The 27,904-nt window shown below is 49.4% G+C and overlaps 1 protein-coding gene across 1 annotated transcript in view; it reads right to left on the bottom strand.

Annotated features, from left to right (window-relative positions):
* Positions 1-27,904, bottom strand: part of CPAMD8 (C3 and PZP like alpha-2-macroglobulin domain containing 8) — a 98,773-nt gene that overhangs the window by 10,699 nt on the left and 60,170 nt on the right. The window contains exons 23-34 of the mRNA XM_061149939.1: positions 27,476-27,527; positions 20,961-21,259; positions 20,128-20,353; positions 18,335-18,511; positions 14,174-14,255; positions 6,811-6,967; positions 6,607-6,681; positions 2,889-3,054; positions 1,097-1,183; positions 886-1,022; positions 319-474; positions 134-196 (exon numbers count right to left, since the gene is read on the bottom strand). Of these exons, the coding sequence (XP_061005922.1) occupies positions 134-196; positions 319-474; positions 886-1,022; positions 1,097-1,183; positions 2,889-3,054; positions 6,607-6,681; positions 6,811-6,967; positions 14,174-14,255; positions 18,335-18,511; positions 20,128-20,353; positions 20,961-21,259; positions 27,476-27,527 (1,677 nt within the window). The remainder of the gene's footprint in view (positions 1-133; positions 197-318; positions 475-885; positions 1,023-1,096; positions 1,184-2,888; positions 3,055-6,606; positions 6,682-6,810; positions 6,968-14,173; positions 14,256-18,334; positions 18,512-20,127; positions 20,354-20,960; positions 21,260-27,475; positions 27,528-27,904) is intronic.

The following is a 27,904-nucleotide window of genomic DNA, read 5'->3' as shown; positions in this document are numbered from 1 at the left end:
AGTGGTGACATTTCAGGGGGCTGACAGGCTGTCTCAAGGTGGTTCTTACACACACAGCCACCCCACTCAGCCTGGCCGGATACTGAGCCCTCCAGGGTCCCCTGGGAGCACTCCCCATTCCCCGAAGCCTCACCTGCATCAGACAGCAGCCTTCACCCTTGGCACTCACAAACAGCCCCGTGGGGAGGCTGGGGATCTGGGGAGAGAAGATGCTACGATTCCCCTCCGTCCACCTGCAGACACACCCGGACAGACAGGCAGCGAGGAGGGGCCACTCTTGCTGCCCTGCTCGCCAACCCCGGTCCTGGGAACACGCACCGCAGCCATCTGCAGAAGCTTCTGGTTGCCCCTGTGCAGCTCGAAGGTCTCCTGGTAGTCCAAGTTGGTGGAGGCCAGGGAGACGGTGAGGTTGACGCCGCCCGCGTAGGACAAGATGGCGTACTCTGCCAGGGCCTGCAGAGCCACGCAGGTGTCCTGGGGGACAGAGCCAGAGACCAAAGTCAGCCCCAGAAGGGGGTCAGCCACAGTGCCTCCACCCTGTGCCGGAAGTCTGACCCAAACTGGGGGTTCCATGAACCCTCACTAAGGCCAGGGACTCCTGTGACTGGAATGGAGAGCAGATCCGGTGTAGACAGCCACAGAGCTGGGGACCCCAGGCAGCTGGGGGGCATCTCCACTGAAGGAGGGGCTGGTCCCTATCCCAGAGCCTGGTGCATCCATCCCTCAGCCCCATCCTCCCATCCTCTCTTGGACTTCATGCTCGCAGAGATGCAGGTAAGGAGCCGTCCTAAGACTAGATGCACCGGGTAACTTCCTAGAGGGCTCTGAGTCCCGAGCCTAGGCCACCCAGACCTCAGCCCCTCCCTCTGGCTCTGCCTGGCGCACCTGAGTAGAAGAGAAGCCCCCGAGGGCATTCCGCTGCTGGGACAGCCACTTCACCACAGGCAGGGCGGTGGCCACGTCTCCCAGGAGGGTGTAGGTCAGCAGGGCATAAGCTGTCATTTCCACCTCGGCCGAGACCACTGCAACGGAAGAGGCCAGCTGGGACCCAGGACCCAGTGCCCAAAGCAGGCACTGGGGGTGGGGTGGCCAGTACCTGTCTGATAGACCCCGTCACTGAAGCTTAGGAACGCATCCTTGTCCACATCCCGGGAACCTGTCAAGCTCCAGTGGGTCACCCCATCTGCAAGGCCAGAACAGATCGAGGCTGGACCCCAGTGGGAGAGGGTACCAGGGAAAGATGGCGGAGACAGTAAGGGCCTTGGGGCTACATCTCAGATCTGCAACTACAGGGTCAAATCCAGCCCCTCCTGCACCCCTGGTTGCTCAATCACCGCAGTTGCATCTGACTCTTTGCGACCCCATGGACTGCGGCCCGCCAGCCTCCTCTGTCTATGGGATTCTCCAGGCTAGAACACTGGAGTGGGTTGCCATGCTCTCCTCCAGGGGATCTTCCTGACCCAGGGATTGAACCCACATCTGCGTCTCTGGCACTGCAGGCAGATACTTTACCACTGAGCCCACCGGGGAAGCCCTGGCAGACATTACCAATCCGTGGCTGCTTTTATGAACTCCCAACAGACATCATTAATGAATGGCTACTCTTCTGCATCCCTGGCAGACATCCTTAATCAATAGTCTCCCTTCTGGCTGGGGCCCCGATGCAGGCCCGGGTTATCCTCCCTTGGGGCCCAGGGAGTCACTCCCTATTTCCAAAGACACCAAGGATTCTAAGCTCATGTGAGGTATAAAAAGCCCTCAAACCACAGAGAAATCAGCCCTCCCGGCCTCAGATCTTGAGCATTTAGTCCTAAATTGACACCATCATTCAATTGGGTGGTTTTAGAATTTTGCTTTTTAAGTAATTTTTCTTTTTTTTTTCTTCTTCTTAAGCAGAGAAGGTGAATGGAGGCTTGAGCCCAGTGCAGCTGCTGGGGAAGGCCATGGGGCAGTGGGAGGGGACTAGTTTGGAGACATTCCAAGAAGTCACAGCTTGGTGACTGGGGCTCCCCAAACACAATGGGGAGTCATTTGTAGTTGAGGAGATGGACACCACCAGATGGAAAAGGTTTTCTGAGGCTCACCCAGCAATGGGGGGCAGGGTGGGGTCCGGCTGCAGCCCTCCCTTGCCTCCAGCACTCTGCCTGGGGGTGGTTTCTAGGAGGCCTGGGAGATCTTCTACCAGGGATTCCTGAGCACTCTTCTCCCCAGTGGGGGCTGGGGTAGCATCCTCTGTTTCATTAGGGAAGAAAATGATGCTCAGGCTCAAGCCAACTTATCAAATGAAGTCACTAGTAGAGGCGATAATGAATGAGTAATGAATGAGTAAAGGCTTCCCTGGTGGTTCAGACGGTAAAGAATCAGTCTGCAATGCAGGAGACCCAGGTTCGATCCCTGGGTCAAGAAGCTCCCCTGGAGAAGAGAAAGGCAACCCACTCCAGCATTTTTGCCTGAAGAATCCCATGGACAGAGGAGCCTGGTGGGATACAGTCCATGCGGTAGCAAAGAGTCAGACAAGACTGAGCGACTCACACACACCCAAGGACTTCCCTGGTGGCTCAGTGGTAAAGAATCTGCCTCCCAATGCCAGAGACGCGGGTTCTATCTCTGTGTGGGGAAGACCCCCGGAGAAGGAAATGGTAAGCCACTCCAGTAGTCTTGCCTGGGAACTCCCCTGGACAGAGGAGCCTGGTGGGCTACAGCCCATGCGTTAGCAAAAGAGTTGGACATGAAACTTAGCAACTAAACAACAACAAATAAATGAGTAAACAAAACAGAATGAGCCAAGGACGCCTCCTTAGTTTCAAGCACGTGTCCATGAGCTGTTTCCTGGGGCCTGCTGGGCTGGCGCCACGCTGTCTGCTGGGTTGGTGGGCAAGGGCACCTACCCTGGGTGATGGCCAGGCTGCGGAGTTTTCGCAGGGCGGCGGGGGCTGCAGGGCTGCGGAGCAGGGTCAGCGCGTAGGCAGTCAGGGCGCTGCTGTAGGGGTCCGTAACCAGGGATGCGCTGGACTCCAGGAAGTGTCTGGCTTTGGCAATGGCACCCCTCTCCTCCTGCAGGGTGGGGTGGGGGTGGGGTGGGAAGCGGAGCCGTGGGAGGTTGCTCAGCCTTCACTGTGCAGACCACCCTCCCGAAAGTCCCAGGGGCATACCCGAGGAAACCACTGGATGGCTTGCAGCCCCTCACTTTGTATACATGATTGCCTACAGCCCCAGCTTTCAAAACCCCATTCCCTTTCTTTCATTAATATGTTGGTGCCAGCTTTTTCCAAATGAAGGCTTGAGCGCCATCGTTCAACTCAGAGACACTCAGGAGGAAGCAGGGAGAGCCCTGGCTGCCCTGCCCCGTACCACTCGATCATCAGGCTGGCTTCTAAGACCTCCCAGCTCAGGCCCTCCTCATCCTCCAAGCCTCACCTCAATTGTCACCTCCTCCGGGAAGCCCACCAACCCTGATCATGCTCCTACCCACAGTGTGAGCGGCTGGAGGACAGAAACCAAGTCCATTGTCCAGTATGGCCTTAGTTCAGAGAAGCTGCCCAGTAGTATAGGTTAAATGGAAAACTGAGTGACTCAAAACATTCATGAATTTAAGGACTTCCCTGGTGGTCCAGTGGCTAAGACTCCACATTCCCAATGCAGGGGGCCTGGGTTTGATCCCTGGTCAGGGAACTAGGTCCCACATGCTGCAACTAAGAGTCTCCATGCAGCAATTAAAGATCCCAAATGTTGCAAAGAGGATTGAAGATCCTGTGTGCCACAAACTAAGACCCAGTGCAGCCAAATAAATAAGTAAATACTGTTTGTTTGTTTGTTTTTTAAAGTAGACATTTCTTGTCTTGTGGCTCTGGAGGCCAGAAGTCTGAGGTCAATGTGTTGGCAAGGTCGGTTCCTTCTGAGGGCCACAAGGAGAGGATCTGCTCCAGGCCTCTCTTCTGGCTTGGAGCTGGCCGTCTTCTCCCTGTATCTTCACAGCATCTTCCTTCTGTGAGGGTCTCTGCATCCTGATGTCCTCCTTTTCCCAGGCTGCCAGTCACACTGGATCAGTACCCACCCTAAAGTCCGCGTTTTAACATGACTACCTCCATAAAGACCTTGTCTGCAAATACAATCACATTCTGGAGTCTTGGGGCTAGATCTGTATCTCCCCTTCACAGCTTTGTATCTTGAAGCCTAACCCCCAGTGGTTGCAGCAGGGGTGGAGGGGGCGGGCCGGTGCTTTGGGAGATTATTAGGTTTAGATGAGATCAAGAGAGTGGAGCTTCCCTGGTGGCTCAGCCGGTAAAGAGTCCGCCTGCAATGCAGGCCACCCCGGTTCAATTCCTGGGTCAGGAAGAATACCCACTCCAGTATTCTTGCCTGGAGATTCCCATGGACTAACACACACACACGAGAGGGTGGAGCCCCGATAATCAATTAGACTGCTTAAAGAGAGACCACAGTGGTCTCTCTCTCCTTCTCTCCCCATCCCACCTCTCTTCATGGTCATACACCGAGAAAAGGCCACATGAAGACACAGAGAGAAGATGACTGACTACAAGTCAGGAAGAGACCCCTCATTAAGAACTGAACTGAAAAAAAAAAAAGAACTGAATTAACCAGAACTCTGACCTTGGACTTTCCAGTCTCTAGAACCATCAGAAATAAATGTCTCCTAGGACATAGAAGCAATCTAAATGTCCACTTAGAGAGGAATGGATAAAGGAGATGTGGTACATATATACAATGGAATATCACTCAGCCTTAAAAAGGAACAAAAGTGTGCCGTTTGCAGACATGTGGATTTACCTAGAGACTGTCACACAAAGTGGGGTAAGTCAGAAAGACAAAAGCAAATACTGTACGTTAACACATATATGTGGAATCTAGAAAAATGGTGCAGATGAACCTATTTGCAAAGCAGAAACAGACACAGTGTAGAGAACAAATGAATGGACACCAAGGGGGGAAAAGGGGGGATGAATTGGGAGGTTGGGATTGACATATATACACTATTATGTATAAAATAGGTAACTAACGAGAACCTACTGTATAGCACAGGGAACTTCAGTCAATGCTCTGGTGACCTAGAAAGTGAAGTTGCTCAGTCATGTCCGACTGTTTGTGACCCCATGGACTGTAGCCTACCATGCTCCTCTGTCCATGGGATTTTCCAGGCAAGAGTACTGGAGTGGGTTGCCATTTCCTTCTCCAGGAGATCTTCCCGACCCAGGGATCGAACCCGGGTCTCCTGCATTGTAGGCAGACGTTTTACCATCTGCGCCACCAGGGAAGACCTAAATGGGAAGGAAATTCAAAAAAGAGGGGATATGTGTACATGTGGGTTTCCCAGTTGGCGCTAGTGGTAAAGAACCGACCTGCCAATGCAGGAGACATGGGTTCAGTCCCTGGGTCAGGAAGATCCCCTAGAGGAGGGCATGGCAACCCACTCCAGTGTTCTTGCCTGGAGAATCCCATGGACAGAGGAGCCTGGCGGCCTACAGTCCATGGGGTTGCAAAGAATCAGACACAGCGGAAGCGACTTAGCACACATGCGTATGTATGTGTACAGCTGATTTGCTTTGCGGTTCAGTGGAAACTAGCGTAGCACTGTGAAGCAACTACACTCCAATAACAATTTTTTAAACAAGAAATAAAGGTCTGTTGTTTAAGCCCCTGGTCTGTGGTATTTTGTGACAGCAGCCTGAGCCGACTTAGGGGGTTGGGGTTTTGGGCAACCCAATCCAACCGCTTAACACAAGGCAAGTGAGGGGCCCTCTGGGCAAAGCATGTGGGACACGGAGGGTCTTAGGTCCCAGCAAACTCTAGACACAGCAGTTACAGATCTGCATTGTGAGGCGGAAAAATCTGAGAAGCGCCACAAAGGACAATTCATCATCAGAGGTTTTAGAATTGGCACAGATGTGAGGGATGGTGGAATCCCCAGCCTGGCGGCTGAGATCTGTCTATCCTGGGAGCTCCCTCTGCAGGGGACATGCCACTCCCACTTGGGACAGCCTCACAGAAGTGACAACAACCCTTGAGTTCCTTGGGACATCTAAGCCCTGCTGGGTCCAGTACTAACTGTCCCCAAAGGTTCTAGACCTTTTCCCCCCCGAAGCATTCATAAGTTAAAAAAATTTTTTTTTTAATTTTTTGGCTGCACTGAACGACATGTGGGATCTTAGTTCCCAACCAAAGATCATACCCAAGACCCTGCATTGGGAGCACGGAGTCTTTAACTACAGGACCGCCAGGGAAGTCCCATCCAACATTTTGTACCGGGCTTCCTAAAGCCTGCCCACAGGTCCAGGATAATGATTGAGACTCAAATGATCCTCCAAATGGGGGCTGGGGGCTATGGACAGCCCTGGGAAGGCTCAAACTCAGGGACACACACGTGTCCCTCATGACTACCGCCAGAATCTCTCATTCATCTGCTTAGGTCACAATAAGTGCTCAGGTCACAAGAACTGTGACCATTGGAAAGCATGAAAATGTCCCATTAATGAACAGAAGGAGGACAGCAAGGAAGAAATAGAAGCTGAAGATGGCCAGCCTGCCTGGCAAGGGGAAACTGCTCGCTCGCTCCTGCAGCCCAGCATCTCCCGGGCCCCCTGCACTTACCTCCGAGGCCGGGTCCACTTCCAAGAGCGCGGCCACCACGTAGGCCGTCAGTGGGACTGTGCCGTGGATCCCACCCTGTAAGAGGATTTGTGGGTCTCACCTCAACCAGAGGGGACAGCCTCCCAACCCCACTGGCCGCAGACAAACCCGGGGATCAAGCAGCACAAGGCCAGGGCTCCCGGAGGAGGCTGAGAGGCTGCTGACCTGAATGTCCTTGTTCAGAATCCTGCCCACTGCCGGGAAGGAGCCGTCTGCCTGCTGCTGCTGGACAATCCAGTCCTTGGCGGCTTCCAGCTCCAGAGGGTCGATGAAGATGAAGCTGCGAGCCTGGGCGAAGGACTTCAGGACAAAGGCCGTGAGCCTGAAACAGGATGGGGTACAGGCTGAGAGAGCCACAGGCTGGGCTGTCCCAAAACAAAGTCACCTCCCATGTGCCCCTTGAGGGACTGTGGTACACTCCCCACATCACCCAAGACTCTGCTTCCTCCTCTGTAAGACACGAAGGCCCAGTCTGCACTGTTGTGAGCACTTGATGGAAGTGTGTGGGCACCCAGTAGGGCCTGATGATCCAGCCTATCTTCCCTGTTAACTCCCTCCCACCTGGGAAGCACCTTTTTCTGAGCCGGTCAAGTCCCCCATCACCACCGTGTGTGAAAGACCTTCCTTATTGCTCCTCCATAACCATTCCCCAAGAGAGCCCCAGTTTTGCTGAGAGATCCTAGGGAAAACCAGCAACCAGGTACCCTGGACACTTGGGCTCCTCTGTAGCCCTAGTCAGCCACAGCCATGAGTATTCCAGTCCACAGGTCTGCAAATGGCTTTGGAATGGGCACATGAGGCGATGCCCGGAGCAGCTGCAGCCATTTTGCTACCACAAGGAGAGCAGCCACTGGGCTGAGGAGGTCCACAGGGACCAAGGGAAAGAACCAGGGGCCCAAGTGCATTGTCAGGCTGCCAGACTGGCCAGTCCTGGAGACTCCTCAGCTCTGCGGTGTGAACTGATGTTCAGAACTCCTTTTTCAGCTATTTTTACGTTGTTTGCAGCTGAAAACATCCCACAAATCCATTCAGTCACTTAGTTACCCAGGTCCTGAATGCAGAGTGCTCCTACTTCCTTTCTTTACAGGATGAAGTCTTACTTGTTGTCTTCTCAGTGTTCACTGAGAAGTCTTCTCAATGTGCAACTCAGGGGTGTCTTCTCCCAGCACTTCCACTAGCACTTAGCCCCTCCACTCTTGGGTGAGCTGGCTACTTCTAGACTCCCAGGCCCTCCCTCTGTCTACCCATATCTCTGCAGCCTGTCGCTTGTTCGCCCCATCCCCCAGCCCAACTGTTGCTAGTGCACCCTGAATGGGAGATGATGGGGCTGGGGGATGAATGAATGAAAAAATGAACTCAGAAGAACCACCAGATGGAAACCAGGGAGCCAAGAGGGACAAACAGCAGAACTGTCAGCAAGGGAAATGCCCCAACTCAAGATGAAAGAGTAATCCATCCTCTTCAAAATCAAGTGGTTCCCCTACTTCACACTCATCAGGATGGCTACTATAAAACAAAAACAAAACAACGGAAAACAGCAAGTATTGGTGAAGATGCAGGGAAATTGGAACCCTTGTGCACTGCTGGTGGGAATGGAAAATAGTACAGCCAGTGTGGAAAATAATATGGTGATTCCTAAAATAAAATTGAACATAGAATTATCATGTTGTTGTCAAGTCACTGGAATCCATTTTGGTTAAAAGATTAATGTGCGTATTGGGAAGGGCCCTGGGTCAGGACAGATGTGGGAAACGAAGCAAGACCAGCCAGAGGAAAACAAACACCTGGAAAAACGACTCCCATGTGAGTGACTTAAATCACTTCTCTGGCACACTTCCCATCAAGGAGGATGCCCACATCCTTCGCTGGGTGTGTATTTCTACTTTGGTTCTGCTCTAAATAAACTGCTTCTTTGTTCTATTTGCACATACTGTGGTTCCAATAAACTATGCCTACTTTACAAACTCTCTTTGTGGAATTCTTTCTCCAAAGAAGATGAGGACTGAGGTCCTCTCACCTGCCAGCATCAGTATATCCATACAATAGAACATTATTCAGCCTTGAAAAGGAAAGAAATTCTGAAAAATGCTAAAATATGGATGAACATTGAGGACATTATGCTGAGTGGGATAAGCCAGTCACAAAAAGGCAGGTACTGTACGATTTCACTTATTATGAGGCACTTAGAGTAGCCAGATCACAGAGACAGAAAGTAGGATGGTGGCTTCCAGGGTCCAGGGGGAGGGGAGAACGGGGGGTTAGCATTTAACAGGTATCAGTCAGTTACTCAGTTGTGTCTGACTCTTTGCGACCCCATGGACTACAGCATGCCAGGCCTCCCTGTCCAACATCAACTCCCGGAGCTTGCTTAAAACTCATGTCCATCAAGTCGGTGATGCCATCCAACCATCTCATCCTCTGTTATCCCCTTCTCCTCCTGCCTTCAATCTTTCCCAGCATCAGGGTCTTTTCCAGTGAGTCAGTTCTTCGCATCAGGTGGCCAAAGTATTGGAGCGTCAGCTTCAGGATCAGTCATTCCAATGAATATTCAGGACTGATCTCCTTTAGGATTGACTGGTTGGATCTCCTTGCAGTCCAAGGGACTCTCAAGAGTCTTCTCCAATATCACAGTTCAAAAGCATCAGTTCTTTGGTGCTCAGCTTTCTTTATGGTCCAACCCTCACATCCATACATGACTACTGGAAAACCATAGCTTTGACTAGACAGACCTTTGTCGGCAAAGTAATGTCTCTGTTTTTTAATATGCTGTCTAGGTTGGTCACAGCTTTTCTTTCAAGGAGCAAGTGTCTTAATTTCATGGATGCAGTCACCATCTGCAATGATTTTGGAGCCCAAGAAAATAAAGTCTGTCACTGTTTCCATTGTATCCCCATCTATTTGTCATGAAGTGATGGGACTGAAGCCATGATCTTAGTTTTTTGAATGCTGAGTTTTAACAGGTACAGAGTTTCAGATTTACAAGATGAAATGAGTTATGAGGATGGACGGTGGTGATGGCTGCACAACAATATGAATGTATTTAATACCACTGAACTGCACACTTAAAATGGTTAAAATGGTAAATTTTATGTTATGTATATTTTAACACAATAAAAAAAAAAAAGAAGGAAAATCAAGTGACTCTAGGCTCTGCCTCTGCAAATTGTCAAAATCTGAAATATTAACCAAAAAATGTACTCCAGACCTACGAATCAACTTGTCTTGGTCACTCTCTTTTCCCAGATACCCCAAATTCATCCTCTTCCTTATACTCCCACGGCCCCTGTGTCAGCCTGGCACCTCATGGCTCCCACCGCCCCCACCGGCCAGATCTTGTCCCATCACATGCTCTGTACAGAGCAGCCAGAGGGAAATTTCAAACACTGCAGGATCCAGATGGAACTTAGTTGCCCCTGCGCTGGAAATTGTGAAATTCCCACATTCTGCTACACTGTTCTCTTTACTTTTCCATCTTAAATCACAAACAGGGATTAAAAAAAAAAAAACTGTGGTACACGCAGACAATTGAATATTATTCAGTAATAAAAAGAAAGGAGCTATCAAGCCAGGATAAGAAATAGAGAAAATGTAAGTGCATATTCCTAAGGGAAAGAAGCAATCTGAAAAAGGCTGCATTCCAACTCTGTGACATTCTGGAAAAGGCAAAACTACAGAACTAGTAAAAAGATCAGTAGTGGCCAGGGGCTGGGAGTAGGAAGGGATGACTATGCAGAGCCCATGGGATTTTCAGGGCAGAAAATTATTCTGTATGACACCTTAATGGTGGGTAGGTAACAGTGTACATTTGTCCAAAGCCATAAGCTATGCGACACAAAGGCTGAACCCTAATGTAAACAATAGACCTCAGTTAACAATAATGTAGCAATACTGGTCCATCAATTATAACAAATGTACCGTCATTAATGCAAGGTGTTAATACTGGGGGAAACTGCATCTAGGGAAGATGGAAAGTATGGGAACTCATTCTACCTACTAAAATTTTTCTCTGAGTCTAGAACTATTCTAACAAATTAAGTTTATTCATTCAATACGCACATAGCCCAGCACGACTCAGGTTACAGCCACGCTTTGCACCAAGGCCTCTTGCTCCCTCTGGAAGAAAACCCAAACTCCTCTCTTGCCTAGCCTGGCCCTGCCACCCTCTCCCTCCCTTGTGGCAGGCCGCTTTCCTCCTTGCCTGTGCTGCCAGCCACACTGGTCTCCTTCACTGGCTCAAACTTGTCAGGGCTGCCTCAGGGCCTTTGCACAGGCTGTTCACACTGCCTGGAATCCTCTCCCCTTGGATTTTCATATAGCTGTCCCTCATCTCCTTCGGAAAAACCTTTCCTGACCACCCCATACAATTGTGTGCCTTATCATACCCTATCCCCTCAACAAGTTTTATTTGCTTTATAGATATGAGAAATTATATACCTGACGTAGTAGCTTTAAAATATATCCACAGATGCCTTGCTTCTTCTCCTTTCAAGCAGTGGGATGGTATAGGCTGCACCTAGTGACTGGATTCTAAAGAATAGAATGTGGTGGGGGTGACAGGATGACTCGGGGAACCAGATGATAAAAGGCATGTGGCACCCTCCTTACTTTCTCTCTGTGATTTTTATTCCAGGGGAAGTCAGCTGCCATGTTATAAGGACATGCAAGCAGCCCTATGGAACACTCAGGCCCCCTGTCAACAGCCATGGGAGAGAACCAATTTGGAAACAAATGCTCCAGCCCTAGTCAAGCCTTTCGATGACAACAGCCCCAGCCAATACCATGACTGCAACCATGGGACAGATCATGAGCCAGCAATGCCAGCTAATTCCTGAATTCCTGACCCACAAAACTGAGACAATAAATATTTGTTGTTTTAAATGGCTATGTTTTGGAGGTAACTTGTTACACAGCAGTAGCTAACTAATACATCTCATGAAGGGTCTCTCTTTCTTAGAGGCAGGGACCGTACCTTTCTTTTTCCCTTGGAACTAGAACAATAGCCTGACAAATATTAAACACTTGAATGAACAAACGAATAAATGAATGAATGTACATTGGATGCACAGGAACCTATCTGTAACAGATTGTGAGTTTAAAGGAAGTTGGACTGGATCCTGGACTTCCCACTCAAGTATTTAGGTGGTGGTGGTTTAGTTGCTAAGTCATGTCCAAGTCTTGCGACCCCATGGACTGTAGCCTGCCAGGATCCTCTATCCATGAGATTCTCCAGGCAAGAATACTGGAGTGCATTGCCATTTCCTTCTCCAGAGGATCTTCCCAACCCGGGAATCAAACCCAGGTCTCCTGAATTGCAGGCAGATGCTTTACTGACTGAGCTATGAGGGAAGCCCTAAGTATTTAGGCAGTGGCGTTAACAAGGCATCCAACCCAATGGGTACCTGCACCATAATGAGCATGCCTACACCCTTATCCCATTGCCTCCTAGATCCGGTCTTGTGGTTCAGAAAAGCTGAGCATCTGGTCTAAGGTCACACAGTTCACACAAGACTGAGACTGGGTTTGCTCGGCTCCAGGGTGGGTGACCCACGTATCACTGTTGCCAATGTCCTGTGCATCCTGCAACTTTGATCTATGAGGAGGTTTCACAAGGCCAAGGAGGAGAGGCAAACTGCTGGGTATCACGTTTCCATGACCACAGCGGAATTCATCTTCTCTTGTTCAGTGTGTGTGAGAGCTGTGGGAAGGCATACACAGATCACAGCTCACTATTTCTGACCGGTGGAGGCCTCTTGGAACTGTCAGGACTTGGCCAACTTTCAGAGAGTGACTCAATGACTTTAGCCGTCCCCGAGAGTGGGTGGGGGCCTCTGCTTGCTAGGGCATGACTGTGGCCGTGCCTCAAGGCCTGTCAGCAAGGCAGGGCCCTGGGACAGAAATGGGACAGACTTCTGGGGACTGGGGGGCTGAGCAGGTCACCAAGGCTGGGCCCCTCTGGAGCCGAGGGAGTGACTCTGCACTGCATGTGGGCTCAGCCAGCTGTGTCCCTGTGGCGCTGGCCCTGGGCACCGCTGCCATGAGGTAGATGCTGTCGATTTAAGGACCAGACGCTTTCCATGCCCACAGGTGCTGCAGGTGCCATCCAGGCTTGGCACTGAGAAGGAGGCCCCACTAGAAACAGAAAGTTGGGGGTACCCTACTTCTTCAGCAAGCCCCAAAGTGGAGGAGGCAAGACCCTGATGATGCCAAGCACTCCTAGGGAATAAGACATAGGCGGACGCAAGTCCTCCCTGCCCTGGCTGACCCTGAAAGCCCAAGGAAGCCACTCACAAGGGCAATCAGACCCCAAATGCTCCTCTTGAACACTCCAACCCACCCTCAAGGCAGTGGTCTGACCTCTCCTGCTCAGGGTCACCCCATTCCTGAGTCCAGTGGCCTCTGAGGAGGCTCAGAGAACCCAGGACTCATCCACAAGGGGCCAGAGAGCAGGGGTTCGGTTCCTGGGCACTGTGGCAACAAGAGCAGAAGGAGTAACGGTAACAGCCACTGTTTCCAGCTCACCACATGCAGGCCAGGCAGAATCCCCCACCATCCAAACCAAACCTCTAACCCCCAGGGGCTAGGACCATGGCTGTCTCCATTTTACACATAGGCTCCTCATCACCCTGAAGTGAAAGTGAAGTGAAAGTCGCTTAGCCGTGTCCGACTCTTTACGACCCCATGGACTATACAGTCCATGGAATTCTCCAGGCCAGACTACTTGGAGTAGGTAGCCTTTCCCTTCTGCAAGGGATCTTCCCAACCCAGGGATCAAACACAGGCAGATTCTTTACCAGCTGAGCCACAAGGGAAGCCCATCACCCTAAGGACTGAGAAATCGAATATTTCCTGCCATATCGGTAAACAAGGATGTCACAGTCATCAGCGTCTGCAGCCCTCCCAACGTGAGCTGGTGAACCCTAAGGGAAGTCAGGAAGGAGAAGAATACCGGCCACCAAGCAGCCATCAGACTGTAGCCACTCCCAATGGTGAGCCCCGAGGAAAGAAAGCTCAGGATGTAGGAACAGGATACTGGCACTGAGGCGCATATGAAAGAAACTGTTTCGGTGAGCCCAGATTCTTGTATCTTCCCACCCACAGGAAAGCACTAAACTCCTTAACTTGGGTTATTTGGTTCTCTTTCATTAATAATAATCTTTTGATGTTCAGACACCTGCCCTTTGTTACAGGAAAGCACTAAACTCCTTAACTTGGGTTATTTGGTTCTCTTTCATTAATAATAATCTTTTGATGTTCAGACACCTGCCCTTTGTTACAAAACTTCTATTTAACCTGGCTCCTCCCCTCACCTCCATGGAGCAGTTCTCTCAGGGTTACTTGAGGCGTCTCCCGGGCCTGAAGTCCTAAAAGTTGCTGCCAAGTAAAACATGACTCTCAACCTTTAGGTTGCATGTACTTTGTCAGTCGACAGGATCAAGCCCCAGGGGTCCTGGCTATGCTGTGCTGGACGTGAGGCTGTGGCTTCACGTGGGGGAACCTCAGTAGCCGTGCCTGGGGGATGAGGACTCACCACATACTCCCCGACTCATCCCGCTCTCCAAAAGCACTATAGGAGCCGTCCTGGTGCTTGTAGGTCAACTGTCTCTGGTAGCCTGTGGGGCAAGAGGGGACAGCACTCTGGTGAATGGCTGGCTGGCCAACCTTTTACCCCGGGACCCCAAAAACAATACCACACCCACATTGGGGGGGGGTCCCTGAAACTGCCCCATGCCCACATCTGAGGTCCTTGAAATTGTTTCACCACACAACTGGGGTTCTTGAAACTGCCCCACACCTACAGCTGGGGTCGTTGAAACTATCCCACATTCACAGCGGGAGGGGGATTGAAACCTCCACTTTATTTCTCTTTTGTTTCTTGATATCACCCCTTTATGACTCCTGGTCACACACTAGCCTTCAGTCATGCCTGGTAGGGTGGGACAGTGACATGCATTATCTCCAGGCAGGGCCCTTTGCCACACACCCTCACCCGCCCCAGGGCCTGAAGAGGTTGTTGCTCTATCCACTGGAGCCAGACCTTGGTTCGCTCAGATCAGCAGGGGTTTGAGGAGGACAAGAAGGAGGGAAGTCAGGGGGTGCTGGGGCCTCCAGAACAGGGCCAGGCAGTTGGTCTTACTGTGAGGGCAGCAGGGGGCATGAGAGGAGGGGGTGAGGGGAGGAGGGGAGGGGAGTGAGGGGGCAGATGTAGTGGGTGGATGGTCGGGTCTGGAGAGGAAGCAGACACTGGGAAGGTGGGGACAGTCGAGGCGACCATGATCGTGGGCTTGGACCGGGTGGTGGTGACAGGCAGGGAGGGGTTCTGCAGTAGAGCCAGAGCGACCTTAACTGAACAAGATGTGAAGAAAAGAAAGAAAGATGCAGAGGGCACTAAATGCAGTGGCCTGACCAGAGGATGCACTGATCCATGTCCATGGAGCCAGGGGAAGGGGGAGCAGGAGTTCAGACCTGGGTGGACAGTAATCCCCACCACCACCACCAATTCACATCCACCTGGAACCTCAAAATGTGACCTTATGAGGAATGAGGTTCTTTACAGGTGGAATTACACTTCTGAATCAGGCTGGGCCCTAAACCCAATGACAGGTGTCCTCAGAGAAAAGAGAGGGGAATGATACAGACTCGGAAAGGCTTGTGAAGATGGAGGCGGAGGTGTGGCGATGTGCGAGCAGACAAAGAGAATCCCGCCAGGATAGAGTCCTGGGATAGCTGCTCCCTCAGGGCCTCCTGACAGAGTCAGCATTGCTGACACCTTGATTTCAGTCCTCCAGCCTCCTGAATCATGAAGGAGCTGAGAAGTGGGATATTTCCTGCCATATCAGTAAGGACGATGCTACAGTCATCAGCCGCTGCAGACCTCCAGTGTGAGCTGGTGAGCCCTAGGAGCACTCAGGAAGAAGAATGCCTGCCATCTAGATCGAGTCTACCACCAGCCTGCCACCGCTCCCTGCAGTGAGCCCCAAGGGAGCTCAGGATGTGAAAAACTGGATATTGGCCCCAAAGAGTTGAGGTGCACATCAAAGGGATGATTTCAGCAGTCCAAACACTTGCATTTTCCCATACAGAGAAAAGCGCTGAATTCCTTAACTTGGAATATCTGGTTTACTTTAACAATAATCTTTTGATGTTCAGACTACCCGCCCTTTGTTGTAAAACTTCTATATAACCTGGCGCCTCCCTTCGCCTCCTCGGAGCAGTTCTCTCAGGATTACTTGAGATGCTGTCTCCCGGGCCTGAAGTCCTAAAAATTCCCACCAAGTAAAACGTAACTCTCAACTTAAAAGTTGTGAATATTTTTCAAGTGGACAGAATAAAGTCCTATGGATCTACCCCACTGTTTGCGGTACTTTGTTATGGCAGCCCCAGGAAACTAACACCAGAGATTTGGTGGAAAATCAGGGGGTGGGGATTGATTTGGGGCTTGTTGAGTCTGAAAAGGCAACTGGGCTGCTGGGCACCAGATCTGGCTGTCTGGGTAGAGGGGAGGTCCAGGCTGCCACTCGCCCCTATAGGTCATCACACTCTGGATGGCAGTCAAGGACCTGAGTCCGGATGGGTTCACTGAGGTGCGCCTGGCCTCGGGGAGGCCAGGGGTCACCCACATCCTAGACTTTCACAGCCCGCCAATTTGAGCCCTGCCCCTCTCCCTCCACCATGGACCAAGCAGAATTAAGATCCGGGTAGTCTGTGGTCAGCCTTCACAAAGCCAGACCTTCAGCCCATGGCAACCTCTGACTTCTCTTTCCATCTGAGAGTTGCACGTTTATTTTATTTTTTTGGCTGTGCCCCATGCAGCATGTGGGATTTTAGTTCCCCAACCAGGGATTGAACCCATGCCCCTGCAGCAGAATGGACATGCCCCATGTCCAGTCTTAACTACTGGACCACCAGGGGCGTCCCTCAGAGAGCTATACATTCTTCATCATAAGTTTTTCCTTTCTCATCCATGAGGACAGATGGTTTAGATCATCAGGACTTCTTTTGGAACATAATAACTGGGAACCACAACAGGCCAGGAGACAGGGACTCCAGATTTGTCTTAGGAATTGAGATTTTTCACATGCCTCTGTTTCCCCATCTCACAGGGGCCAGCATCGTCTGAGCCAGGCATTCTCGAATCCTCTTCGGTAAATTTCCGTGATTGTGACGGTGGTTCCTCCTCTCTCCCTGGCTTGGTCTAGTGCCCTGCCTGCCCCTTGTGCCCCAGTCCAGAGGAGCCTGGGGTCTGAGAAGCCCCCACAACTTGCCCCTGTGAGGTCTTGGGCGCCTCTTCATTCCCAGGAGGCTCACTTGGCTCTTCTGGGAAATGAGGACCATTAGCATGCGGGGACCAGCTGCAAAGAGGGAACCTCAGGGCAGCAAGGATGGAGCTGCACACGCCTGGCACGAGGCAGATGCCAGCTTCAGAGCTGGGTTCAGCCTCCTCCATGCTCTCCTTTCACTTTGGCTCCAGTGTGAGGCTAGAAGCGAGCCCAGGAGGCCTCGCAATTTTGATATCTACTGACTTAACTCCCTTGTTACATGGGAAGGAAACAAAGGCACGGAGAAAAGCAGGTCCTACCCAGGGACACAGAATGGGAATCTCTGACAGAGCTGAGATCCCATCTCCAGCCTTCCCTCTTCCCCCTCCCGGTGGGGTCTAGATGTGCAAAGAGAGTAAATCAGGGCTCTCAGAAGCCCTGTACCCCACCCCCAAATAGGACTGTTCCTTGCCCTAAGGACTTGATTCATGGCAATGGAAGATGTCCAGTGTTGTGTTTATTTATGAAGATGTTCAGTGTTATTTATCTGTGAAGATGATCAGTGCTGTGTTATTTATTTCTAAAGAAGTACAATGGTGCTTTGTTTATTTCTGAAGTTTAGTACTGGTGGTTTACTTCTGAAGATGTTCAGTGCTGCATTATTTACGGAGAAAAAAACTGGAAATAAACTCAGTATGCCCAAGAGGAGAGTTCAGTATGTTGTGTTCCATTAATGCATGTGACAAAAAAACAATGTAGCCTCCAAAGTGATTACAAACTGAATCTATCCTAAGACTCAACGGTTTCACCCCACAGAAATTCGGATGAGTTTTCACCAAGTAGGCAAAGAGGACAGTTAATGACAGCACCATTCTAAAAGCCCTGAATTGCAAATTGCTCCAAAGCCCATCAGCAGACATGCTGACTGCTGTCTCCACATAGCAATGGAGGTGAATGGACGACAGCTCCCCAAAGCCCAGTGGATGAATTTTATGCACACAGGACAGGGTTGAGGGGAGGCATGCCATAGGATGCTGCGTTATGAGACACCAAGAATGGCAAAGCTAACCTGTGCTCCTGGAGGGCAGAGGAGTCAACACAGAGCCAGCATGAAGGGAAGCTTATAGGGATTTACTTTTTTCCCAAATGTTTTCCTAATGCTATTATATTGCTCTGGTTGTTCAGAAAAATTTACATTTTTAGAAGATGCTGTTCCTCTCCCCATGGCTGACTGCCAGCAATCAGATCACTTTCCTAACAGGTGCAGATGCCAGGCTCCTACTGACAGGGGCCAGATCAGGCCACCCAGACTGGCCTCTTTCAACCTCTTTCCCTTCTTCCCGATCCTCTGCACATGGCGTGTGGGCTGCGCCCGGTACGGCCGAGGCTCCCTGCATCCCAGTACTCTCCACCCAGGCAGCCGCCCCCAGTACCTTGTACCAGGTAGTCAGTGGTCTCCCTCTCCACCTCAGGGCTGAGCTGTCGGGTTTTCTGGAGGTACTTCAAGACAAAGACATTAGGTGCAAAATGAATCATATTCTGCTCTCCGCAGCCAAAGGGAAGCCGGAGGAGGTTGCTGAGATGGTTCAGAGTTGGCCCCATGACGTCTCCTGGTGAGAAGGAAGAGGAAGAATGGGCTGAGGACTGGCCTCATTCAACGCCCTGGCATTGTCCTAGGGACAACTTTCCTCCGAGGGAGCCCACCCATGGCCTAACACTAGCCTCCCATTATCTGATTGCCAATACTGCCCTTTGGGACTGGGACGCATCCTTGTCCATTCAGCCTGCTTGATCTCTTGGCCTTGGTGGACACTTGCTGGCCCTTATCTTACATGCTTCCCTCCATGTTCTTTAGTTGTAACTCAGGTGTTCTTTCTACCTTTTCATCATGTTATTATTAGTAAATGCTTTTTCCTTTCTAGATTTTTAAATAGGTGCAATTAAGACTATACATTTTCCTCTTAGTACAACTTTGGCTGCATCCCACAAATGTTAAGATGTCAATCCAGTCATTTGACTCCATTCTACATATTGTTTCTAACTTCCAATATGAAATGTGGTTTTCTCTTTAACCATGAATATTTGGGTTTTTAATAAAGTTTTCTTACATGTGCAGTATTGTTGGTGTGTTTTCAAAGGTTCTTTTTCCTGTTATTTCTGACTTCCTGTACTCTCATCTCTTCAGTACTCTGTCTTCCTCTCTCTGGCCTTGATGCCCCCAAATATTGCTGATATACTTTCTGGATTCCCCGCTGATTGCACCTCCCTTCCTTGACCTTTCCTTCTGCCCCACTGAGGCTGCCACTGCTCCTGCAGCCTCCTCCTATGGCGGGGCCTACCTGGCTACTTTCTCATCACCTTTCTCTGGGTTTTCCAGCTTCTTCTCTACACTTCCATCCCGCTGTGCTGAAGGCACTGACTGACATAGAGTTACCTGCCTTCATCTCCTCTCCATCCCTGCCCATCTGTCTTCTCCCCTACACCCACCACCTCAAGCTGGGCCACTCATCCCCAAGGCCACATCCGAACTGATTTCATGCTTCAGAAATCAGAAACTCCAGCATCCTCTGATCTGGTGACAACCAGCAACCTGCCCCAGGCCCCAGGGCTTCCATCCTCTGATGTCAGAGAGACCCAAGCCCCCTCCTTCATGTCTGTCTGCCTCTTCCTGGCCTTTCATGCCCTCCCCGCCCTTCCAATTTCCAGCACTAGATGGATCACATAGTCCCCACTTTCCACTCCTATGCCTGGGCTACAGGAGACAATCCAGTGCTCAAGAAGTCCCTGGCCACAGCCTCTTACCCCAGCTCAGTAAGTTCTCTAAGCATTTGAAATGGTCCTGCCCCTCTCACCTGGACCCCCAGAGCCCCTACCCTCCACCCCATACCTGGCTAACTTCACCTGGCCTTTCAGCCTGCTTGTATATCACCCCAGACACACTGCCCTCATGAAGTTCACTACCCACCCCTCGGGGTCACCCCATGAGGGCTAGGACCTGCCTTCTCAGTCAGCCTTGAGCCCCCAGAGGGCAGGCTTGGGGGCCTCTCTGAGTCTGGCCCCAGCACCCAGCACAGAGAAGGCACTGGAAGTTGCTTGCCGGTCAGGTGAGTGGGTGTGTGGCTAAAGGCCCCAAAGGTGCATGCCCCCAGCCAAACCCAGAATGAGAATGAACCTGAAGTGACACTTGCCCCCATCCTCCCCAAGCCAGGCTGCAGGGCAGACACACCTATGATGGAGGCGGCTGCGCGCTCAGACCCGGGGATGGCGCTGTGCGGGACCCCCAGGGTGAAGGCTTCGCTGTAGCTCTCATCTGCTTCCACCTTCCTCCAGATGCGGAACTCGCCCACAGAACCCCAGCCAGTGGAGAAACCGATGAACTGGACCTCTGGCGGTTTGGGGAGGGTCCAGGCCATGATGACAGATTCATTGGATGGCTCTGGACCATGGCCAACCTGGAAAAAGAGGCCAAGGCCGCTGGGTGCTGGCAGGAAGCATGAAGCTGGGTTCAGGCATGGTCAGAGGCCTTGGCCACATTCACGGGGTGGGGTGGGATTCTCACGGCATCAGCAGTGAGAGAAACTAGAAACCACACTGTTCATTAAACACCCAAGAGAGACACAAGTGGGGCATCTGCAGGTTCCAAAGTCATTGGGCTCCCTGGAACCTTTGCATATATAGTTCCCTCTGCTTGAAACATCCTCTGCTTCAGTTTGCCTGGCGAACTCCTATGCATACTTCAAAACACCACCTGGCTATACCCCTCCTCCAGGAAGCTGTTAACACATACTTCTTTTCTCTCCTTTGCTTGGCCCAGAAAGTGTCCACAGTCCTCATCTTACCTGCTCATACCCACATCCTTTCTCCCTGGCCTCCCAGATTCCTGGGTACCTCCTCGGCCACAGCGCTCACTAGTTTTGGGGAAGCAATGCCAGGCAGACTGTAAGCAACTTGAGGGCTGCCTTGTGTTTCCTCCTCCCATCACATCCCACAGATCAGGAAGCAACAAGTGTCAGAGGACCAGATGGTTCCCATGCCCGCCCCAGGCAAACCCAGTCATGCCTGGATGAGCCCGCTGTGCCAGCTGATCCAGAATGTTCTGAATTCATCCCAGGAGAGGATCTTGGCCGTGGGTGTGCTGGCCACCGGCTCACCCATCTTGCTGGTGGAGATCCAGGACTTGGTGTTCTGGTGCCCTCCCAGAACAATCTCGATCATGCCCGCTGTGTCCTGGGGCCCTGGGGACAAGGCCACGCGGGCATCGTTGTGGGCTCGCACAGCCACGTCGAAACGGGTGAGGCGCAGCGGCCGCTGCACATACTGGAACTCGTATTTGTTGGGCGTGGAGATGTGGACTCTCTCTGGATAGAGGGAAGGAGATGAGGTGTTCAGGGGGCACCAGAAGCATCCTTCCGTCCTCCCCCTGCCCATGCCCAGAGCTGAGCATCTGGACCTCAGGGGACCGGTCTCAGCGTGGCTCCCCACGAAGCTGCAGGAAGCAAGGTGGGATGGAGCTGGTTTGATGACCTCTTTGTCAATAGAACACAAAAGATGAAACACTCACAGAGATAAATCCTACAAAAGGTGGGCAAGACCCGTACGCTGGGAACTGCAAAATGCTGCTGAAACTAAAGATGCAAATCAATGGAGAGCTAGACTGTGTTCGTGGGTCAGAAGATAACATTGTGAAGATGCTAATTAACCCCCCAAACTGATCTATAGATTCGATGCAATCCCAATCAAAATCCCAGCAGGGTCTTTTGAAGACATTGCAAAGCTGATTTCAGAATTTATGTGGAAACTCAAAGGATCCAGAAAAGTCAAAACAACTTTGATAAACAAGAAGGACTCACACCATCTGACACTGAGACTTACTCTAAAGCTATGACAATCACAAGAGTGCAGCATCGGTGTCAATACTGACAAATGCTCAGTGGAACAGAAGAGGGAGTCCAGAAATGGACCCATACGTGTATACACAACTGATTTTCAACAAAGGTGCAAAAGCAATTCAACAGCAAAAGTCTTCAACAAATGATGTTAGAACAATGAAGTCTCCAGATGAAGAAAAAGGAACTCTGATCCATACCTTGCATGGGCTCTAAGAGTTAACTTGAAATGGATTATTTTACAAATGTAAAGCCTAAAACTATAAAACTTTGGGAAGAAAATGTAGGATTGAGCAAAGATTTCTTAGATACAACAAGCAAAAATAATCCATAAAAGTAAATAGTGATAAGCATCATTAAAATGAAAAACTTCTGCTCTTTAAAAGACACTATTAAGATAATGAAAAGACAAGGTATAGACTGGGAGAAATATTTTTGCAAAGCATTCATCTGATAAAGGACTTGGACCCAGAATACATTTTTAAATACTCTCAAAAACCAAATACAAATAAACAATTCAACTTTTAAAAAGCTAAAAGATCTGATCAGACACTTCACCCTCGCAAAAAATACTGATAGCAAATAAGCATGTGAAAAGGTGCTTAATACCATGAGTTATGATGGAAATGCAAATTAAAACCATAGTGAGATACCACTAGACACCTATTAGAATGACTAAAATTAAACAGACCATACTAAATGTCAGTTAGAATGGGGCAGAACTGGCTTATCCAGTGCCTGTGGGAATGCAAAATAGTACTATCATTTTGGGAAATAGTTTGACAGCTTCTTAAAAAGTTAAAAACATACCTACTATATGCATTAGCTATTCCACTCCTAGGTATCGACTCAAGAGAAAGGAAAATACATTACCCATACAAAGACTTGGGCACAAATTTTCATAGTAGCTCATGTGAAATAGTCCCAAACTGGAAATAACTCAAATATCCTTCAACAGGTGAGTAGATAAACAAAGTGTTATACATACATCCAATGGAATCCTACTGAGACTTAAAATGACTGAATTACCGATACACACAACATGGTCAAATCTCAAAATTCTTTTGTTGAGTAAAAGAAGCCAGACAAAAAGGAGAACATTCTGTATGATTCCACTTACATAAAATTCTAAAAAGTACAAAGTAATCTATAGAGACAGAAAGCAGACCAGTGGTTCTCTAGAGACAAGAGTGGAGAGGAATGAGGAATTTCAAAGAGGCATGACTTTAGGGTTAATAAAAATCTTCATTATCTTAATTGTGGTGATGGCTTCACAGATGTTTCTCAACATTGGTCAAACTACACTTAAAATATGTCTAATTTATTGTATGTCCGTTATACCTCAATAAACATGTTAAAAATGTTACTGATCTTACTTTGAATACAAATATATTCAGCTTAGTGTGGATTATAATATAAAAAATACAAACAATATGCAAATTTCCAGTAATGTTTCAAAATGTTCCATAATGATCAAATTATGGGGCAGTCATTTAATGGACCATAATAAAGCTGTTTTGAAATGCTGTTTATAAAGAGTTTATAAACAATACAATAACAAGGAAAAGTGCTGAGGATATATTAAGTGAAAAAGGCAAGACATAAAACTATATGCCTCATGAGTCACAACTATGCTAAAACAAACAATAATCAATCCTAGGAAAGTGAATACAACAAAATGTCTTTGTATGTGAACTAGAGGAGACAGTTTTTGTATTTCTATTTTTATAAATTTTCTCTAGTACATAGGTATTGCTTTTTCCTTTCCCAATTTAAAAAATTGTGATAAAACACACATAATGCAAAATTTGCCATCTTAAACCATTTTTAAGTGTACAGGTCAGTGGCATTAAATGCATTCACATTGTTTAAACATCACCAGCATCCACCCCAAGAACTCTTTTCATCTTGTAAAACTAAAGCTGTGTATCCATTAAACAATAAATTTTAAAAAACCACCACCAACAAAAAAACAATAAATCTCCATTTTCCTCTCCCCCAGCTCCTGAAAACTACTACCCTACTTTCTGTCTCTAGGATCTTGACTACTCTAGGGGGATCATATAAGTGGAATCATACAGTATTTGTGCACATGCATTTTTTAAGATTTACTATGGGACCATTTTTAAAAGTCTTTATTGAATTTGTTACAGTATTGCTACCATTATAAGTTCTGGTTTCTTGTCTGCAAGGCATGTGGGACCTTAGCTCTCTGACCAGGGATTGAACCTTCACCGCCTGCATTGGAAGGCGAGGTCTGTCCTAATCACTGGACTGCCAGGGAAGTCCTCATGCACTGGCGTTTAAAAATGCTTTTAATTTAAAATTTACTGAGATAATTACAGATTCATACATGACTCTGCGTGTCTGCCTGCTAAGCTGCTTCAGTCGTGTCCAACTCTTTGCAACCTATGGACTGTAGCCCTCCAGGTTCCTCTGTTCATGGGATTCTCCAGGCAAGAATACTGGAGTGGGTTGCCATGCCCTCCTCCAGAGGATCTTCCAGACCCAGGGATCAAACCTCATGACTTCTGCATTGGCAGGTAGGTTCTTTACCCCTAGCACCACCTTGAAAGCCTATATGTGGCTCTAAGAAATAACAAAGAGAAACCTTTGACCCAGTTTCCCCAAAGGTAACATCTCGCAAAATTCTAGTATACTACCATTACCAGGATACTGGTACTCTTAGAATCCCGTGATCTCATTCAGATTTCTCCAATTCTATTTGTGTGGGATCCCTCTTGTTGCGCTTTTATCACCATACTCACACCCTTTCTCCCCACCCCAACAATGACTAATATGACCACCATCTCTAAAATTTTGTCATTTGGAAAATGTTATAGAAAGAATCTTTTATGTATTCTTTTAGGATTGATTCTTTTTTTTTTTTTTTTAACTCAATCACCTTCATTTTAGTTGCTGCATATTATCAATAGTTTTTTCCTTTTTATCTCTGGTTCATATTCTGACATACGGACAGACCACAATTTGCTTAACCGTTCACCCACGGAAGGACATCTAGGCTGTCTTCAGTTTGTGCTGTGTTTGTGTTTAGTCGCTCAGGCATATCAGACTGTGTGACCCCACGGGCTGTAGCCCACCAGGCTCCTCTGCCCACGGGATTCTCCAGGTAAGAATACTGGAGTGGGTTGCCATACCCTCCTCCAGGGGTTCTTCCCAACCCAGGGATCAAAGCCAGGTCTGCTGCACTGCAGGTGGAATCTTCACCGTCTGAGCTACCAACTGATACAAACATTTGTATACAGATTTTTGTATGAATGTAAGTCTTCGTTTCTCTGAAGAAATGCCTAAGAGTATAATTGCTAGTGGGTATGCTGACAGCATGTTGTTTTTTTAAGTCATCAAACTGTCCTAAGAAACCACAGTGGCTGTACCACTTTACATTCCCACCAGCAGTGTATGAAAGATCCAACTTGTCCACATCCTGGCCACCTTCTCATGTTGTCACTACTTTTTAATTTTACTCATTCTGATAGGTGTGCCCTGATAACTTATTGCCTTTCAATGTGCTAAGGGCTTCCCTGGTGGCTCAGTGGTAATGAGTGGGTCACCTGCCAATGCAGGAGACATGGGTTCGATCCCTGATCCAGGGAGATCCCACATGCCGTGGAGCAACTAAGCCTGTGCGTCACTGAGAGGGTAACAGGCAGGAAGGCTGGGGTACCCAAGAGGAGGAAATAAGTTGCAAGTGTCAGACGTTTTTTTTTCTCTCTCTCTTAAGTGGCAGGAAGAAACAAACTACAAGTGTCAGACTTTTTTTCCTTCTCTATACAAAATTAAAAGGAGGTTTCTTTTAAAAGTCTGTGTTGCCAGGATGACACTTGGATCCACCTGAACTTAACTTTTCTCAAACCTTGAGCTAACCAATGCGTTTTTCTTATGGAAATGTTTTTCTCAAGTTGCGTTAATGAACTATGTACTTACCTTAGACTCTGCCTTTCTTCAAGTTGGTTCTGCCTAAGACTCAGAACTGATAACAGCTCAACAAACCAGTATGTTTTACTCATGGAAATGTTCTCTTAAGCTATGTTAATGGAACTATGTATGTGCTTGGAAACCTGCCTTTCTTCAAGATTCATGTCAACTGTCTTATGGCCCGGGATGATTCACCTGGTGCCAATCTTATCTCAAAATTCATGTTGTGGGTGAGGGGTCTAGTGCAACTGAGTTTTGAGACATTTCCTTTCTTTAATTAGCAGCTTTCGAATAGGTATATAACTTCTTGCTATAAGCTAGCAAGGGGGCACTCTTTCTGCCCCCTTCTGATGTCTGTGTCAGGAGCTTTCTCTATCTCTTTTACACTTTAATAAAACTTTATTACACAAAAGCTGTGAGCAGTCAACCCTCGACACTGGCCCTGGATCAAATTCCTCTCCCTCGGAAGGCCAAGGATCCCGGCGTCGCTCACGGCTCATAGCAGCAACCTTTCACCACAGCTACTGAGCCCTGCTCTAGAGCCCGTGAGCCGCAGCTACTAAAGCTCCCATACTCTAGAGCCTGTGTTCCGCAACAGGAGGGGCCCCACCATGAAAAGCCCGCACATCACATCTAGAGAGTAGCCCCTGCTCGCCAGAACCAGAGAAAAGCCCACTCAGCAATGGAGACTCAGCACAACTAAAAATAAACTGAAAGTCACTCAGTCGTGTCCAACTCTTTGCAACCCCATGGACTGTAGAGTCTGTGGAATTCTCCAGGCCAGAATACTGGAGTGGGTAGCCTTTCCCTTCTCCGGGGGATCTTCCCAACCCAGGGATTGAACCCAGGTCTCCCACATTGCAGGTGGATTCTTTACCAGCTGAGCCACAAGGACGTCCCCCAAAATAAAGACATACAATTATTTACAAAATCATTTGAGTATGCATGTGATGTCTTGTTATTTGCTGCAAAAAGGGGAGGGGGGATGTCAGAAGGAAGCCCGGGTCCAGAGTGTGGCAGCAGGGAGGTGGTTCGCCTAGGGGTTGGCGTCACCTGGGGATTCCATCTCAGATCCTCTGCCCTGCCTCTCGGCAAAACCTGCCAGATGAGCATCCAGTGCCAGGCCCAGCCCAAGCTCCAAACTGGAGGGCTCTCTGAGGAGGGGTTGGATGGGGTGGGGTCAGACCCTCCCATAGGCAGCTCAGGCTCACGTTCCTCCCAGCACTGACATGACCCCACCAAGGCAGAGGTGTGGAAGTGTCTTTCTCTGGCCACTCCACTCCCTGGGCATTCCATACCCACTTCCAGATCATGGGCAGGCTTAATGTCAATTTCAGGGGATCAGGGTGGACCCCAGATCTCACACTTCCTGGAACCTATCTTAATTTCCCCCACCCTCCTCTGCTACCCCTGGGTTCTGGGTCACCCTCCCAGCTTTCCCATGATGTGACTCTAGACCTCCCTTCCCCAGACCGTCAGTTCCTCACTCGGGACTCCAAGTTCCACAGCCCCATCCCCTGAAGGCAATCTCTTTTCTTGTTGGCACCTGGAGTCAACCATCATGACGTGCTTACTTCCTGCCTGGCAGAAGCCCAGTCCTCACCCTGGCTTACATCTGTCCCTAGCTGGGACATTTCAGTGGCTTTGCTGTGGTGTCCCCAGCCCCGAGGCAGGACAGGTGTCCACTCGGCAGCAACGAAGTTGCAACAGTGTAGGTGTAAGTCTTCGGCAGGGTGGGCATGGGGGACTCACCATTGGGACAGAAGAAAGCGCTGTAGGTGTACGATCGGGGGGCTCCTTCAGGCTGAAACAGAGAAACGTGGAGAACTGAACACCAGTGGAGGCAGTCGCTGCACGGGCCGCTGTCCCACGGCTGCAGACTCGGAGATGCTGAGTCTGGACCCCGCAGGACGATGCCACAAGTGCACGGAGATGGACCTGGCCTTCTACCTCCCGTGTCCAGATGGGGAAACTGAGGCTCACTTCCCTTTCCCTGGGTTCTAGTCAAACTCACCAACCACGCCTAGAGTTAGCAGGCTTCTCATACCCCTACCCCACCCTCCTGACCACTCCTTCCACCCAGATCCCAGCCCGGCTTCTCCCTCTGGGTCAAGAACACAATGACTCAAAGGCTGCCAGGATCCACGGCCCCATCTGACCTCCAAGAGCATTGAGAACGGG

The sequence above is a fragment of the Dama dama genome, chromosome 9 (assembly GCF_033118175.1).
Source record: "Dama dama isolate Ldn47 chromosome 9, ASM3311817v1, whole genome shotgun sequence".
Taxonomy (NCBI): Eukaryota; Metazoa; Chordata; class Mammalia; order Artiodactyla; family Cervidae; genus Dama; species Dama dama.
The sequence above is the reverse complement of the archived record's forward strand: the minus strand, read 5'-3'. Positions and strand labels throughout refer to the sequence as shown.